Source organism: Elephantulus edwardii, unplaced genomic scaffold (genome assembly GCF_000299155.1).
Source record: "Elephantulus edwardii isolate Elephantulus edwardi_28Jun2011 unplaced genomic scaffold, EleEdw1.0 scaffold00074, whole genome shotgun sequence".
Classification (NCBI taxonomy): Eukaryota; Metazoa; Chordata; class Mammalia; order Macroscelidea; family Macroscelididae; genus Elephantulus; species Elephantulus edwardii.
Genome location: NW_006399824.1, coordinates 3,445,587 through 3,462,621, shown reverse-complemented (window position 1 = coordinate 3,462,621; position 17,035 = coordinate 3,445,587). Strand labels below are relative to the sequence as shown.

Here is a 17,035-nt window from a genome sequence, read left to right as displayed (position 1 = left end):
TCTACCTGCCTGTTCTCAATTGAGATTGAACAAGGTGGGCATTTTGTCAGGCCAGTCCTTTGAGAATAACATCATGTTAGAAAGGTAGAGGGTCCACAAAGGAGAGGAGGCCCCCAACAAGACTGCAGCAGTGGTCATGAGCATGGTGGAAGTCGTGAGGATGGCACAGGATTGGGGAGGAGGGTATGTCCCCTGATGAATCGTTTTTAACAAAAGGACGCCTAAGAACAACCACTAACAACAAAGAATCCTCTGCGTTTATGATGAGAATTTCCAGCAGGTGGCAGTAAAGAGTCTTGTTCTAACAAACTGGGAAGTCCCCTATTTTGAGTGAAGGGCCAACTTTTTTCTAATTTGCACAGAGATCCGTGGACTGGTTGTGGTTCTGTTGGCATGGATCCGGGAGAGGGCAAAACTAGAAGTGGAAAACCATTGAGACAGCTGATCTGGGCTAGAAGAGGTCCTTGAACAAGAAAAGAGATTCTTAACCCAAGCAATGGTAGGAGACTTGGAGGAGAGGGGCAAAGGCATAGCAGGTGGTGCCTGGGATGAGGTAAAAAAGGAAGATAGAGGAGAGCACATGATCCCAGTTGTCTGGATGGAGCAGCGGGTGGAGGGAGGTTCCCATAACAATGGGAGAGGTTTGGGGAAGGCTTTAATGATTTTTATTTAGGGACTTGAATGATCTGTGGCACTTCCAGGTGAGGCTGTACAGGTGATACAGGAAACTCCCCTTTATTATCCCCAGTGAGGAACCATACGATTTAACTGGTAGTTTCAGGGATTGGATTGTTGTTGTTGTTGTTGTTGTTGTTGTTGTTATGTGCTGTCAAGTCTAGTATAACCCATAGCAACCCAATGAACAACAGATCTGAACCCCGTCCTATCCTGTGCCATCCTCACACTTCCTGACACACTAGAGCCCATTGTGTCAGTCACCGTGTCAGCCACATGTCAGTCCACCTTGTCGAGGGTCTTCCTCTCCTTCACCGACCCTCCACCCTTCCAAGCATGATATCCCTCTCCAAGGAATAGCCTCTCCTAGCAACATGTCTGAAGTATGTGAGGCGAAGCCTCATCACCCTTGCCTACAAGGAGCACTCTGGCTACACCCTCTCCTAAATATATGTTTATCCCTTTGGCCGTCCATGGGGTGGGTGTTTAGTGCTCTTCTCTAACACCCCAACTCAAAGGCATCATTTCTTCTGTCATTCTTACTCATTGGATTAGTGCCCCAAAACACACGTATATATGATCAAATATTGAAACTATACGATAATCTCCCATGATCTGATAAACCCAGTAGTTGTAAAAGGATAAAGGATGGCCTTCAGGACCCCTTAATCCCATCACATCCCTGACCTCATGTGAAGGGAGTTTCCCTAGGGTGTGGCCTGTAGCCCCTTCTGTTTCACCAGAGGTGAAAGGGAAGAGCAGCAGACGGAGAGGGGAGATCTCAGCGGCACCAAAAAACCATCGCTGGAAGTAGAGTGCACCTCTTCGGACCTTGGCTCCTAAGCAAGGAAGCTCCTTGCCACCAGGGAAGACCAAGACACAGAGAGATCTCCAAGGAACGCCAGGGTTACAGACGCTAAAAGAGTAAAGACCTCCTACAGAACCAACTGTGAGATGTCAGGATTTCCCTTAGAGCTGATGCCTTGAACTTGGACTTCTAGCCTCTTAAACTACAGGAGAGTCAATTTCTGTTTGTTAAAGCCATGTCTCTATTCTAGCAGTTCTATATAGCTGAGGTTCCTAGAATCGTAAAGCAAAGTTATTTGTGAAAGCCTCAGAGCTACTTTTTTTTTCCCCTTCCTGGATGGGTATCCTTTTTTAGAAGGGAAAAAAAACTTGCACAAACACACAGCAGCCAGATTCTCTAACACAGTATTCATTCTGAATACTCTTCTTCTGTCCCCACATGGACAGTAGTAGTTTAGTGGTAGAATTCTCTTCCCTGAGAAACCCAGGTTCGATTCTTGGCTTGTGCGCTTTGAACACAGCCACCACCTGTCTGGCAGTGGTGACTTGCATATTGCTAAAATGTTATGTTTCCACAGAACTTCCAGACCAAGCAGGACTAGGGAAGAGGTCTAGCCATCTGCTTCTGGAATCAGCCAGTGAGAGCTCCATGGATCTGTAAGGACCATGGAGATGGTATATGGCTTTGCTTCATTATGCATGGGGTCGCCATGCATCAGGGGTCTACTTAAAAACAACATTGTCCCAATGAATGTTCTCATGCGTCTCAAACTGCATTTTCCCAATTGTGATTCAGAAAATATAATCCCTTTATAAATGAGTCTCTGCTAGTAATAGTGGAAGTGGAATTCCCTTCCCTGTTTTCTTTTTAAAATGAAAACACAACATTTATTGCTTAAAAGCCTTAAAAAAGATGATGTGAGAATAAATTTACAGTGATTTAGCACTTTTCATTATGGAAACACTATATAAATATTTAACGGTAGTGTTTCTTTTCTTCTATTTTTTTTTTGTTAATTACATTTGCTTAGTTAACATCGCATACTCATGCCAAGTGTTTATTATTATTACCATTTTGCGAATTATGGTAATTTCGTGTGCTTTTTTATTTGAAATTAGAATGATTGTAAAGACTTGTGTGGAATCGCCTGTTAATTTTAATGCTTAGTATTTATGTCATTGTACTGGCAGATCCCCTTGAAAACACACACACACATAATTCCCTCATGCAAACACACACATACACTCACGCACACTCGAATTTTTCTGTATTTTCAGTTTGACAGTATGTTGGCACATTGACTGCAGCTGTCTAAGGGAATTTTTTTTCTTGAGGCTCATTTTGAAGGCAGCCAAATTTGATTTAGCAAAAGATTCTTCTAAAATTGAGGAAGAAAGAAATATAAAATAAGGCAGAGGAGGAATGGGAAAGAGATACAAATAGTAAAAACCAATCCTGAGCAAGATTCCACTGTAATGCCGACCAAAATCAAGTCAGAGCTCTGCTTAGATCCTGAAGGATATTTTTAAGACCCTGGTCTTTCTCCGCAGATCTCATGGATATCCTCATTAGGAATTCACTTTTGGGGTTATTTTCTCATCCTGTCAGTTACTCCCGTCCATTTTGCTTTGAGACAGGACCACATTGGAGCATCAGTGTGGGACGAAATGAAAGGGGAAGTGGAAATTGTGACAGGGGTCCTAGTGAACACCAGTGACGGACTTTCCCCACATCACTATTCTCTTGAGAGAAGGCTTTGCTTTGTGTAGACTGAAAAGAAACCCAGGCCCTGTAGTCAGATTCTTGTTTTTTTTTTAAACAAAAGGCAAGGTATGTTTATTTAGATTAAGTCATTCAGTTGCCTGATTCAATGTGACTTAAGACCTTGAAGAAAGTATCTTTTCCTTTACTCCACTCCAAGTTCCAAGGTTGGAGCCTAGCGTGGCAGGAATACTTTTTAGGGCCCGTTCACAAGTTTACAAGTTTCTCGTTGAGGGCAATCTGTAACTATGTGAGATTAGCCAAGGTGGTCACCATCAGCAGGTCATTGATACTGCTGTTGAGCATGGTCTTAACGTCATCAGGAACAATTTTAGGTACTTGGTTGACCAGATTCATCAAGAAGTGGCCCACAGTATTGTCAGCTGACACTTTTCCAGACAGTACATCTTCAGCATATGACAATACTGTGCTCAGGGCATCCTGGATGCGGCCTGATGCTCCACCAACCTGCTGCCAGTCACTTGAGAGTCCAATCACCCGTCTGGGGTTAAAACAGGTCTTCATAAAGAGGTCAACTTCGATGCGTTCGGTGTCATAATAGGCATATCTCACTGTCAAAGGTGTGAACATCCCTCCCATAGTCCTTCCAGGGACACCCACTAAAGTGCTGACACAGGCCTTGATGCCCATGCGGCCATTCTGGAGGCTGGTGTCCACAGTGAGGTGAATGGGGTTGGGGGCCTCTCGGCTATAGTACTCATGAATCAGTCCAGAATGATGCCAGCTCTGTGATGGCATGGCCTGTAGCGTACCAGCCTAGGATGAGTTCATTTGGAGAGACTTTCTTGTGTAACTCATACATGTTCTTAGCAAATTCCATGTCAACAGCCACCTCATCTGCAGACTCATTGTGAGGCACTGAAAAGCAATCTGTAACTTCCACTCAGTGCTTGTCCACAGTTCCCAGCAAAGTCCCGATAACTCGGGCAGTGCCCTCATTGCGTCGCTCATAGCTGTCCACGATGGAGGCTGAAATGACTGGGTGTAGATGGTCCACGCGGCCACCAGGGAAGGGCCCAGGAAGGGCCCAGGGAGAGCCCTGCAGGGTGGCAGCGGCAACGGGGTCTGCACTGGGGCTTGCACTGCGGCCGAGGTCTGCCCTAAGTCGGCCTGAGCCGGCTGGGGCGTTCGGGTCCGAGGGCAAGGCAGGCCGAGGGTTAGACAGGAGCCGAGGTGGGGGCTGGAGCCAGAGCGGGGACTGAGGTTGGAACAGGAGCCGCAGCAGGTGCTGGGGCTGGAGTGGCAGCAGGAGCACTCATGGGTGGACTTGGCATGGCCATCTTGCCGAAAGAAAGACTATAGTCAGATTCTTAATTGATCAGAATTAACGTCCCAGTGACAGTGGCAAAAGGAATGTGGGGAAGGCAGTCCAAGTTAGCCAACAGACTCCACGTTCCCAGTAGATTCAGGTTCTGTCTTAGTTTTAACTAGTGCTGTTATAACAGAAGTATCACAAGAGGACGGTTTTAACAAACAAAACTCTTTTCTCATAATTTAAGAGGCCAGAAATTCAAGTTCAAGATACTAGCTCTAGGGGTAGACTTTGTCCTCAGCTCCAGAGGAAGATCCTTATCTCCTTCTGCCTCTGTAGACTTGGCCTTCCCGTGTCTCCTGGTTCCAGGAGTCATAGATCAGGTCTTGTTGAAATAGCTTCCTTGTTTACTATGTGAGTTCTTTACCACTTCCTAAATTCTTTCCAAGGCCAGGCATCCCGGGCACACTCCTTCATTGCCATCCAGTTGAACATACTCATAGCTGACCCTCCAGCCAGTTTTCCGAGATTGTGAGTCCCTGGGGAGTAGTTTGCCCTGTCTTTCTCCCGAGCAGCCACAGGTGGATTTAAACTGCCAGAGAGGTGGTCTTTGAGTTAGCAGTGTGGTTGCCTGTGGGCCACACCACCTGGGTTCCCTACTCCAGGTACAAAAATTACAGATGCATACAAGTGATTTAACCTGAAGCTCATCTCTAAAGAAAGCTTCTCAGGCTTACATTCCATTGTGCCTATTAACCCTTCCTTGTATTTTCAGCGGAAATTCTGGAATTGGCTGGGAACGCCGCAAGGGACAACAAGAAGGCTAGGATAGCCCCCAGACACATCCTGCTGGCGGTCGCCAATGACGAGGAACTCAACCAGGTAAGTCTGAAGCCCAAGACTGGGTTCAGTTCCTTTGCTCAGTAAGCTTTCTACCTGGCGAGCCACAAGCCATTCCAATACATTTCTTTTTAAAAATCATTCAATATGAGAGAATAACCAGCCCTTCCAGCTGTATGACTCCGATCCGAACTAAAACCACCTCTGGTATCAATCCTGTTATACATCCCGAGTCTAACTCTTTTCCTTGTTCAATGTAAACTCTGTGTTGCCAGCAGAGAATCCAGCACACATGTTTTTTTCTTCTCTAGCGTTCTTTATACAAACTTTGTCATAATTTCTTTTGCTAGGGATCCTTCCTCAGCTATTGGAAGTGACACTATGTGCAGGTCACGTCAGGGGTCTTCAGAGCAGAGCATGTGCCCCGTCAAGGACATACAAGATGGCAGGCACATCCGATGAGGATGGTTATTCATCTAATCTCATTCTTCTCAAACCTTCCGTGGCGAATAACCGACTCTTATTACTTCTAATCCATCATGATCTGATCATTTTAAAAAGACAATAAAATTATTTACTAGAAAATTGAAAACATTTAGAAAATATAAGCCCCAGTGTTTTTGCATGAGTCACTTGATAAATGACAATTATATGCTGTACTCAGTTTCTACACTTCTCTTGTCACAGGCAGGTAACTACAGATGGACCAGCCCCACCTGGTGGTGTGCAGACCACACCTGGAACAGAGTTGCTTAAGAATATATAGCATGCATGTGTGCCCTGGGGGTGCAGTTAAGCACTCAGCTACCAGACTAATGGTTGGAGGTTTGGATCCATCCGGGAAGTTATAAATCACACAGGAGGAAATTGCTCATCTTCCTCCCTCAGTACAGCTGATGGATTCGAACTGCCTACCTTCGGGTTTGCAGTGCAACTTCTTACCCACTAGACCACAAGAGCTGCCTGCTATTAGGTAAAGCAGCTTTAAAAATCCAGTTTGAGTTCAAGATAAGTGTCATGGCTTTGAAATGGAGTTGAAGCTTCCCTTCTAGATTACCCTATTTACCACACGCAGCACATGCCTTTGGTTTTAGCTTCTCATACAGTCTCAACACCAGCTGGCTTTTTGGTTTATTCATATGTGTAGATTATTAATTTACAAGTCAATAGCCATGTCCCAATTTTACTGATGAGATGCATGCTCAAAAAGTGTGCAGACCGTTGGTCTGTGCTTAACTGGGTTTTGTCCTTGCCTTGACCTTGAACTTAATCTTTGTCAAGCTGATGCCCCGTGTGCACACTCTTTATCCCCTGTTGTGCCTGGAATCCCAGAGCCCTGGGCCACAGCCCCCGTGTCTTTTCATTTCGCTTTGCTTTGGTTTGCTTTCTGTGCAGGGTCACAGGATGCCTTGATGCCTTCAGAGAAAAGCTGTCCAAGGGAGTGAGGGGCGGGCCACTGAAATTATGTATCACACCGTTTCTTTAGGAAACCAGAGACCAGACTTCAGGCTTGTTTTGCCAGCAGTTGGCATTGTATTAAATGCAGAACTAGACAATGCTTTGCTGTAAGAGCTCACACATTTTTCTCTCTCTCTAGCTGCTGAAAGGAGTGACCATCGCCAGTGGAGGCGTCCTGCCCAGAATCCATCCAGAACTGCTGGCCAAAAAGCGGGGGGCCAAAGGCAAGTCTGAAACCATCCTCTCCCCTCCCCCAGAGAAGAGAGGAAGAAAATCTACATCAGGCAAGAAAGGGGGCAAGAAATCCAAGGCGGCCAAGCCACGGACATCCAAAAAGGTGAGCCAGGGCCACGTCTACGAGCCAGGGACTCCTTTGGATCGAGATGAAAGTTCAGGATCAAAAGATGAGGGTGTAACCCACTGAGGACGTCCTGCAGCTTGATACTGGGAGAGAATGCTGAGAATGTACATGGAAGATAAATATTTGAGACAGAATGTCCTTTCTCAAACCGAATCTACTAGACCTTTCCAAACCCAAATACTGGCTGATTGTCGGGGTTCCAGAACCCCTGCCCTGCTCCCATCAAAGACTTCAAATGAGAGACATCACCAGGACCCCACGTTTTCATTTCTCTACAGAACTCCATGTTGCACCCTAAAAAAATCTCTGATCTCCCATGAGAGTCTCTTTTGTTCAGCTCCTGTGATTTCACGTGTTTGGGATCGTTTGACAGACTAAGTAGCTAAATGCAAAGATTCTATTAGCCCGTGGGCGAATACTGTCTAGTACCCTTGAGAAAAGACCAATTGGGAAAGGTCAGGGAAAGAGAAGAAAACCTTGAACAGGATAGACTGACAGTGACTGCAGCAAAGTGAGGTCGAGATGATGGCATGGGACATCTGATGCCATGGGGATCTGACGACATGCGGATCTGTTTCTCGACATGAGGATCTGTTTCTCATAGGACCACCATAAGTCATAGTTAATGTGACAACCCCTAACAACAGCTGTCTGGTATGATAACCACTAGTCACATGTGACTATTTTAATTTGAATTAAAATTAAGTCAAATTTAAAATCCATCTCTGATCACACTAGCTGTGTTTCAAAGCCTCAGCAGCAGTGGGCAGTGCAGACAGAACTTCTCCATGATGACAGAAAATGCTAATGGGCATTGCCTTAAAGGGTATCCGTTTTCATTCTGTAGGCCTCGTGATGATGCAAAAGCTCGTATGCACTGACCACACTACCTCTCCTGGACCCCAGGGAAACCCTGAGAAGGAGGGAGGGTGGACAGTACACCGTGCACCCCACTTGGTTCTGATGGATGGCATTATGAACTCCAGACTCTGGGAAAAAAGCAAATATATATGTATGTAGGTTTGAGTGAAGTCTGCATGTACCTGTGAGCACCTTGAGCACACTTTGTTTCTTAGAGCAGCGTTGGCTTTTCCTCATGGCTGTCCTTTGCTACTCTTGGTGGAGAAATTACAGTTGTTGTTGTTGTTGTTCAAGTCAGAACCAACTCATAGCTGACTCTTCAGTGAGTTTTCAGAGGCAGTTGAATTGTGCGTGGGGAGATCACCCACTCTTTTTCCTGCAGAGCAGCTAGTGGATTTGAACCACATGCCTTTGGGATTGCAGTGCAGCTTCTTACCCCTAGGCCACCAGAGCTCCCTTGGTTGAGAAATAGTAGAGTCTAATAATCCTTCAAGCCTGGTTCAAATTGCTTTTTTGTGAAACATTCTTGTAGGTGGTATTGTTTTTTGTGAAACATTCTTGTAGGTGGTCTAGCACTGGTCTGTGTATTACTGTACAGAGGTAACTAACTCCCTGTTGCTGTGATGCTGAACACTGTGACACTGATGTGCCAAATGTGATAATGGTTACCCATAGTGGACAGTGTTTGATGGAGCTTCCCGATTAAAATAAGCTTAGAAGAAGGAGTGGCATCCACTTCCAAAATGGCTTGCCTCCGAAAACTCTATGAACAGTGCTCAGGTCTTCCATTCATAGGGTTGCTGTGAGTCACGATGGCACCTAACAACAACAACATGTTCCTTGTATGTCCAAGTTGGTAGCAGTCCTAAGATGAGCTTTATAATACCACTTATGGTGTTTTCTGGATTGTTCTCCATCTGACCTTCTGATTTCTACCAACAGTCTAAACAAAAGGATGGTGATAAAGAAGGTACTTCAAATTCCACCTCTGAAGACGGCCCAGGGGATGGATTCACCATCTTGTCTTCTAAGAGCCTTGTTCTAGGACAGAAGGTAATAAAGAGAATTACAATGCACTGTAGTAAAACATTATTACCTTTTTATAACCCACTGTTGACAAGCAATGATGCTTCCTTCATGCTTTGCTTCTCCAATACAGCTTTCGCACTGTCCGTGAATTATTCATTTTAAACTGAAGAACTATGGTAGTTTCTACAGCACAAGCATGAACAGGCTTCTTCATGTTGGGAACTGGTAATGCTGACGTCGTTGGTCAGTAGATAGAATAGTATTCATGAGTTTTCTAGGAATTCCCCAAGCCCAACTTATTTCTGTGCCCTCCAAATAAATCCAGAGCCAACTTTCTCATAGTGCCTTTGAGAGGCCTGGCTTATGTGGTTTGATGTCATTTATCAAAGAAAGAAAATAGGAATATATGTTTTCTGTCTATCCCTGATGTTAGAAATGAATTATTTGCCAATAATTCAGTCTGCTCCCCTTTCTCAAACTGCAGAAAGAAAACAAACATAGCTATACATTTCAACAGTCCTCTGCTGCACAAGAGCAGCCCAGCCAGACATGCAAATAATTCATTTCCCCAAATGTAAAGTCTACAGAGCAGACAATTTATCTGCCAAGCCAACTGGAGCTGAAACAAAATACACAAGGATGCAGTCAGTTAATCATATCCCTGGTAGCTGGATGTATGCAGCCTAACGAGAGTAGGGCTCTCCACTTAAGCAATTGGGATGAGCATATCATAAGGGCATATGGCAGGTTCCCAATTCATCTCTGAAGAACGTGAGGAAGCAAAGAGGCAGGATTTATGTCCTCTCTAGGGGCTCTCCAGGAGAGCCCCTCAATAGTGCTGGGAGCTAACTGCCAATGGAAAGACGGGAGACTTGATCCAACCAAAGACCTGACAATCCACTTCCAATAAAAGCAGCCAGTAAGAAGCTGAGAAACCAGTTGTCCTCTGATTACATGGGCCCACTACCAGTCAGAACTGACTCAACAGCAGCTGATTTAGGGGCTCTCCAGGCTTAGAAAAGCTCTCTTTCTCTTATTTAGGGGGACCCAAAGTCCTTGCACACTTGGTTAGTGTCCTCTGCTCCACTGGGCTGTGAACACATAGCGTATCATTTTACAGATGTAGCCTCAGTTATATGCACACCAAAAGCAAAGTGGCTGGGCCTTGCAGGTCAAACTCCCAGAGCCTCCATCACTTGTTTCCATCAAGGTTATTGTCTTCTCAGCGCTGCCTCAGAAGACTGGTGCTATTTGAGAAGAGAGACAAAACCCTGGGCTGTGCTTGCAGGAGCTGCTGAGGACGTGTCACCAAAACTAGGGTCCCATGGATTAGGGAACAAAGGCACAAGATAGAGGAAGACAAAGAGTAAGGGAGGTCCCACTCTTGTTCCTGGCTGATTTGATGTATGCTCATCCCAAAAAGAAGATCGAGTCCACTTAGCTCCAGTGGATCTACTGAGCCTTTGCTCCGTAGGCAGCCTCTTCCCACTGGCGTTCAGTATAAATAATAAAGAGGATTCATGGAGAGACGAGGGAAATAGGAAGATCTTCATTGGGGTTTGATCTCTCCCAATTCTCCATCCTTTCTCCTTGCAGCTGTCCCTGACTCAGAGTGACATCAGCCATATTGGCTCCATGAGAGTGGAAGGCATCGTCCATCCCACCACAGCTGAAATTGACCTCAAGGAAGACATAGGTAAGACCCTGGGATGTCAGCAAATGTGCAAGAGAACAATCTGATGTTCAGTTCTTGGGAAGTTGGCGTCTTTGTGATCCAGTTCTTTGATACCAGAGATACAGATGGCTTTAACAAACAGAAACTTATTCTCTTATTATAAGTTAGGAAGCTAGAAGTCCAAATTCAGGGTACCAGCTCTAAAAGAAGACCCTCTCTTTCTCTGTTGAGTCTGGAAAAAGGTCTTGTTTACTACAGCATCTGTAGACCTGGCAATCTTTGGAGATCTCCTGGTGGCCAGGTGTGGCCAGGTGTCCTTCTCTGGTGTCAAGGAGCTTGTTGGCACAGAGACCTCAGTCCAAAAAGATGCGTTCCACTCCTGCCAGTTCTTTCTTGGTGGTACTAAGCTCCCCCTTCTCACTGTACTTTCCTCTTTTATCTCTTACGAGACAAGAGGTGTTATGGACCATACCCTAGGGAACCTCATTTATAGTAGATCAGGGTTGTGATGTCATTAAGGGAGCTCTGGTGGCCTAATGGCAAGAAACTATACTGCAGTCCCAGAGGTAGGCGGTTCGAATCCACCAGATGGCTCTGCTGGAGAAGGAGGGCCAGTCTCCTCCTGTACCAGTCAGATCTGATTTGATGGTACACATACAAAAAAAAATAATAAAATTTTAAAAAAAATTTTTTTAAAAAGAAGGCATTTTATTCCACCCTTCATCCTCTTAAAGCTATTCGACTTATCAGATCATGAGAGATCATGGCACAGACTCTACTTCCTGTCATTACATGTACGTATTGGGGGGACACTGTTTCATCCACAAGTCAGTCACTGTCAGCCTGATCTGGACTTTGAGTGCTGTGTCAAATCCTTTGTCTTTGTATGTAATTGAACAGCTTTACTAGACAGTAACTCATGTTTTAATTCTTTAATGCATATTTTTTTACATTTTTCATTTAATGCATATTTTTTTGCATTTCTAACTGAAATAGTAAATAAAACAGAAACCTGCACCACAGATCATTGCAGCTAAAGGAACTTCTTTCGTGAACTCACCTGCGCAGCGAGCATCCCTAGCTCAGGGGGCAGAGCCTTGTCAGCATCCCAGCGGTGGCCCCTGTCCCCATTCGGGTCCCTCTCCCTTCCAAGGATAACCATTATCCTCTCTCCTAACAGCAGAGATGGCTTGTTCCAATTTTGTATAAATGAAGTCATGGTGATTCCTTTGTGTCTAACTTCTTTTTCTCAACATTGCATTTGTGGAACGCATCCCTGCGGTTAAATGGGGCTGTTCATTCATCTTCTTAGTAGTGCAGGATCCTACCGTATGAATGTACCTCATTTATTGATCTATTCTACCACTGATGGCATTTGGATCATTTTCAGTTTGGGCTACAATGAATAGCACTGCTCTTAGTGTTCTTGTGCATGTCTTGGGGAAAAGACAATATACATGTTAAGTTTAAAGACTGGGAACACCATTGATTAAAAGGAAATTGGCATCTAGACAAAATTAGTTTATCTTCAAGGGCTCTGAACACAGATATTTAGCCAGAGGTGGCCATCTGCTCTGTGAGAGGCGTGGAGTACTGCTCGTACGCACGATGAAGATGCTTGGGAGGGTGGAGGATACACCATCATTAAAAGACCACCATCTCGTCCTTAAACTCTGAAAGGTCATGTAAGAAAGGGCTTTGTCCCGGGGGTGCAGGGCTATCTGACCCTAATTTGTAGCATCACAAACCCTAAGATTTCTGAGCCCACTATTGATTGAATCCCTTTTGACATCCATCTAACTCTGTCTAAAAGGAGATGCAGAAACACAGGCACAACCCAGCATTAAAGAGAAATGGGGCTTTCTTTACTCACAAACGGACCTTAAAGAGACCTTCTTCACCCTTTAAATCTACACCCTACCATCCCCCATCCATGCTCTCCTTCTGTAGAAAGATGCTTCCTAGTGATGACCTTAATATTTTTATTCTCTTTTTATTTAAAAAAAAAAAACAAGCCACACAACAAAGCCCAAACCCACAAAACCATTTTATTGTGGTTTTAGTGAAAGTCAGCAAAGCAAATTCATTTCTTATTCAATAAGTTCTACACGTTTTACAATATTAGTTGCAATCCCTTCAAGGTAGCAGTTGCAATAGGTAACCTTGAAATAGGTTACTGCAGAATCATTACAAACATACACAAAAAATAGCAGAAGAATGCAAGAAAACCCAGCACATCCATCACCCTGTGGAAAATACCATCACCCTATGACCAAGCTTATTCCCACTCTCCTCCCAAACACCACCTCCAGGTATCACACTGTTTTGTCTGTGAATGTTCCTGAACTATCTCCAAAGGATGACTATTCACAGCAATATAATCATAATGTTATTAATAAACTATAAGATATTAACAAGTTTTTACTTTCCTCAAATGGCCAGTGTTCTTATTCAAATTGCATGATATTCACTTAAAATTTGTTTTAAATATCCACTTTATCTTAAAATTTGTTTCTTTGACTCAGGATCCAAATAAATCTGTACACTGCATTTGGTTAAATCCTCTAAGCCTCTGGTAACCCCTCACTCTGTTCTCTCTTTCTCACTCCCATTATTCCTCTCACATTATTTATCTCCTTTACATTTGGTTAAGAAAATTCACCATTTGTCCTGAAGAATGTCCCACAGTCTGGATTTTGTTAATTTCATGCTCCTGGTGTTAAGGATATTTCTTCTCTCCCTTTTCTTTTCTTAATAAATTAGTTGAATCCAAGCCTTAATGAGATTCAAGTTTAAAAAGTTCACACAGAGAATCAGATTCCTGTTTAACAATGTCTGCACCTCTTGTTCAGTGGCATTGGTTACATTCTTCACAACCTGTCAGCATTCTCATTATTTCCATCCAGGTTGTTTCATTTCCATTAATCTAGCTTCCCCTCTCATCCCTGCCCACTCCCAAGCATGCCTTTCCATTTAGTGTGACCATTTGGTTGACCATTCAGTCTCATTATACTTGTTTTGTTTTTTATCTTTAAGAACATGGTGACAATGTTTATTATGAGTTCATCTGTTGTTTAACTGAAAGGTGACTTCTTTCAGTGGTTTCTGTTCCAGGTTTAAAGGATGTCTCTGAGTGATAAGCTTAGGGGCTCCTCTGGTCTCTACTAGTTCAGTAAATCTAGTCTGTTTTTAAGAATTTGAGTTTCATTCTGTCTTTGTCTCTCATTCTACCCAGGACCCTCTGTTGTATACCAGATCACAGAGTTTGGTAGTGGTAATTGTACATGATCTAGTTCTGCTTTCAGGATCGATGAGAATGTGGGGTGTTTTTTTTTTGTTGTTGTTTTTTTATTTATTTTGTGTGCGTGTACCGTCAAATCAGATCTGACTGGTACAGGAGGATATTGCGCCTCCTTCTCCGGCAGAGCATCTGGTGGATTCGAACCGTGTTCCTCTGGGATTGCAGTGCAGTTTCTTGCCACTAGGCCACCAGAGCTCCCCGAGAATGTGGTTTTTATGGACTGTTAGTCCATAGACTTTCTTCTTTGAGATTTGGTTTCCATCTTTCTCTCTTGTGCTTTGATCTTTAAATCCTTTGTGAAGAGGAGGCATCCTCTTGCCTTTCAGACTGCCATTTGATTGCTGACCTAAATGCAGAGTATGGAAATTAAGACCGAGTGCCTTGCTTCTCACAATTGGAGACTCCAACTAGCTTTGGTTACTGAACTCTCCCCAGATTATAGGACCAGCCAATGAAGTCTAGCCAGGAGTCTAAGAGCCGGACAGAGGCTTAGAGACCTGTGTTGTTGGACTTTGTCTGTGACTATTTCAGATATTCAGGTCACTTCCAGCAATCACCATTTCCAAATTGGAACCCATGCAGGCTAATGAAGAAGTCCCTTCCTTATTCCTCAAGTGGAGCGTGACTATTGGAGGAAACATTCTTCCTAACTGAGCTCCAGGAAATGGAACTCTCCAAATATCGTTATGTGTTTGAGTATGGAAGGGGGCACTCCTTTGCCCAGCTTCTAGGGAGCATGTGAACTGAATAATAACATGAAATAGGAACTTTGTAAAGACCCAGGCCTCTATATAATCAAATTAATTTGCAAATGATGACAGGTGAAGTGAAATACCTTCTCTCCCACCTGAGAGCCACTGTTACACTAGTCTGGAGAAAGCATCCACCTATCACCACCCATCAGAGAGAGGGGAGCACAGGGAGGGCCAGGCACACACAGGTGGGGTTCCTACAGAGGTGGAGGCCTGCCGTGTACAGGATGATCTGTATAGAGACAAAACCCTAGCGTTCTGAGAAAGGAATTGTCCTAACATCAGAGTCCAGAGTTCCCTGGAAGGTAGATGGTAGGAGATTAGCCCCTCAGATCTCCATAAGTTTCTCTTGAGTATTTCAAGCTGGGGAACAGTGTCTGTGCGTGTCCTGGGACCTCAAGGATTAAAAACTGGCAGTGGTACAAAGATGATAACAGGACTTCATCACCCTTAGCCCAGAGGTTCCTACTCACCCATCTACCGTGACCTCCTCTGTGGCTGCTTCTTCAAGGATAATTAAATTCACCTTAGTCAACCAGGAGCTGAGGACACGGGGCAGCCTTCTGAGATGTCCCAAGCATGGGATACAGCTTTGCAATCAACAGAACAATTTTTTTTAACCAGAACACCATGAGTACTTAATCTAAAAGACAAAATAGTGAAACCTGATTTTTTTTTTTTTAAAATTCTCTTCGAGACTGTGTCACTGTACATTGTAATGTTTTAGATGAAGGGATGATCAACTTGAAGCAATAGACAGACCATTTTTGTATTGCCATTAACAATCTGAAGCAGGACAAGCATAACTGATTAAATGGGAAGGGAGAAGGAAAGAGGCAAGGCGGGGGGAAGAGAATAAGGGAAGGTTTACCTACAGATAAAAAATTCAGGAAAGGGTGAGAAACAGAGCAGGGATTAGCAAATGGATAGGTAAGGGGAAAGGGAGTGAGGTTTTAATAGAACATTGTAGATAATGGCATTCTACAATGAAAATTAAAGTACTGGTATGAAATGAAATGTGGATGCGCATCCACATTTAAATGGAAGCCAATTATAGGAGAAAAGATTGTCATCAGACTGCTTTATGGCCAGAGCACTCCCTAAGAAGGTTCTAGAAGGTTTTTTAATCTAAATCTGACTGGACAGACACCCAGAAGTCCTGGCCACCAGTCATCTCTGGTATAGCAGGATTTTCACTGCAGTTTGAGTTCTAGTTTTTAAGGGTAAATTTGTTTTATTTTGTTCTTGACAATAAGGTGTGTGTCATACAACTGTAATTATGTTGATAAGAACAACTGCCCTAAGTTCCCATTGTTCTTCTCAGGTAAAGCCTTGGAAAAGGCTGGGGGAAAGGAGTTCTTGGAAACAGTAAAGGAACTCCGCAAATCCCAAGGCCCTTTGGAAGTCGCTGAAGGTAAGGAAGGCCTCACAGTCATTTTCTCTTCTCCAGCTTTCCATGCTTCGTGCACAGCCTGTTTGTAAAATCCAATGTGCTTCACCCAAATCACAATTAAAAAAATAAAAATAACAAAAATGTTTTAAAAATCCAGCACACCATAACTGACCAGGAAACGAGTTGCACATTTCTCACATTATGGGAACAGACCCACGTTGTTGTTTTTTTTAGATGACGGGGTTCCTGGATTGCTTCACAGCTTTAGAGGTCACACATCCAGAATAAAATCCACTCAGCTAAAACCAAGGTATTCTGCAGGATTACCTGCTCCTTCTGGAGCTCTGGGGAAGACCGGTGTCTTCCAGCTCCTAGAGCTGCCTGTCGTCCGTGGATCATGGCCTTTGTACTAAAATGCAAGTGCAGCATCTGAGTCTTTGCCTCACTCTGCTTTCTTGCCTTCCTTGTCTAAGGCCCTTAGTGGTTACATGTGGCATTCCCAGGTGGCACACAGAACCTCTGGTGGAACAGTGGTGTAAGTTCGTGGTTGCTAGCTGAAAGGTCGGCTGTTTCAAGCTTCCAGTTGCCTCACAAGAGGAAGAGGTGGCAGTCTACTTCTGAAAAGGTTACACAGCTATTGAGGCCTCTAAGATCACTCACTATGAGTTGGGATCTACTCCTTCAGTAGTGGGTGCGGTCTGGTTGTTTTGTTTAATTCTAAAACCCTTAAGCACCTACTACTCCCAAACAGATCTGTCTCGGAGAAGGTAAAGCCAGGTTGCCCCTTGGAGGCAAGGATGACGAAGCTTCATCTCATATATTTTGAGTGTGTTGCTCGGAGAATATTC

At 44.0% G+C, this 17,035-nt stretch overlaps 1 protein-coding gene and 1 pseudogene across 1 annotated transcript in view; one reads left to right on the top strand and one right to left on the bottom strand.

The window, feature by feature from the left end:
* Positions 1-17,035, top strand: part of LOC102865519 (core histone macro-H2A.2-like) — a 71,048-nt gene that overhangs the window by 45,205 nt on the left and 8,808 nt on the right. The window contains exons 3-7 of the mRNA XM_006888985.1: positions 5,293-5,399; positions 6,955-7,152; positions 8,980-9,090; positions 10,663-10,762; positions 16,119-16,208. Of these exons, the coding sequence (XP_006889047.1) occupies positions 5,293-5,399; positions 6,955-7,152; positions 8,980-9,090; positions 10,663-10,762; positions 16,119-16,208 (606 nt within the window). The remainder of the gene's footprint in view (positions 1-5,292; positions 5,400-6,954; positions 7,153-8,979; positions 9,091-10,662; positions 10,763-16,118; positions 16,209-17,035) is intronic.
* LOC102865120 lies at positions 3,452-4,545 on the bottom strand (annotated as a pseudogene).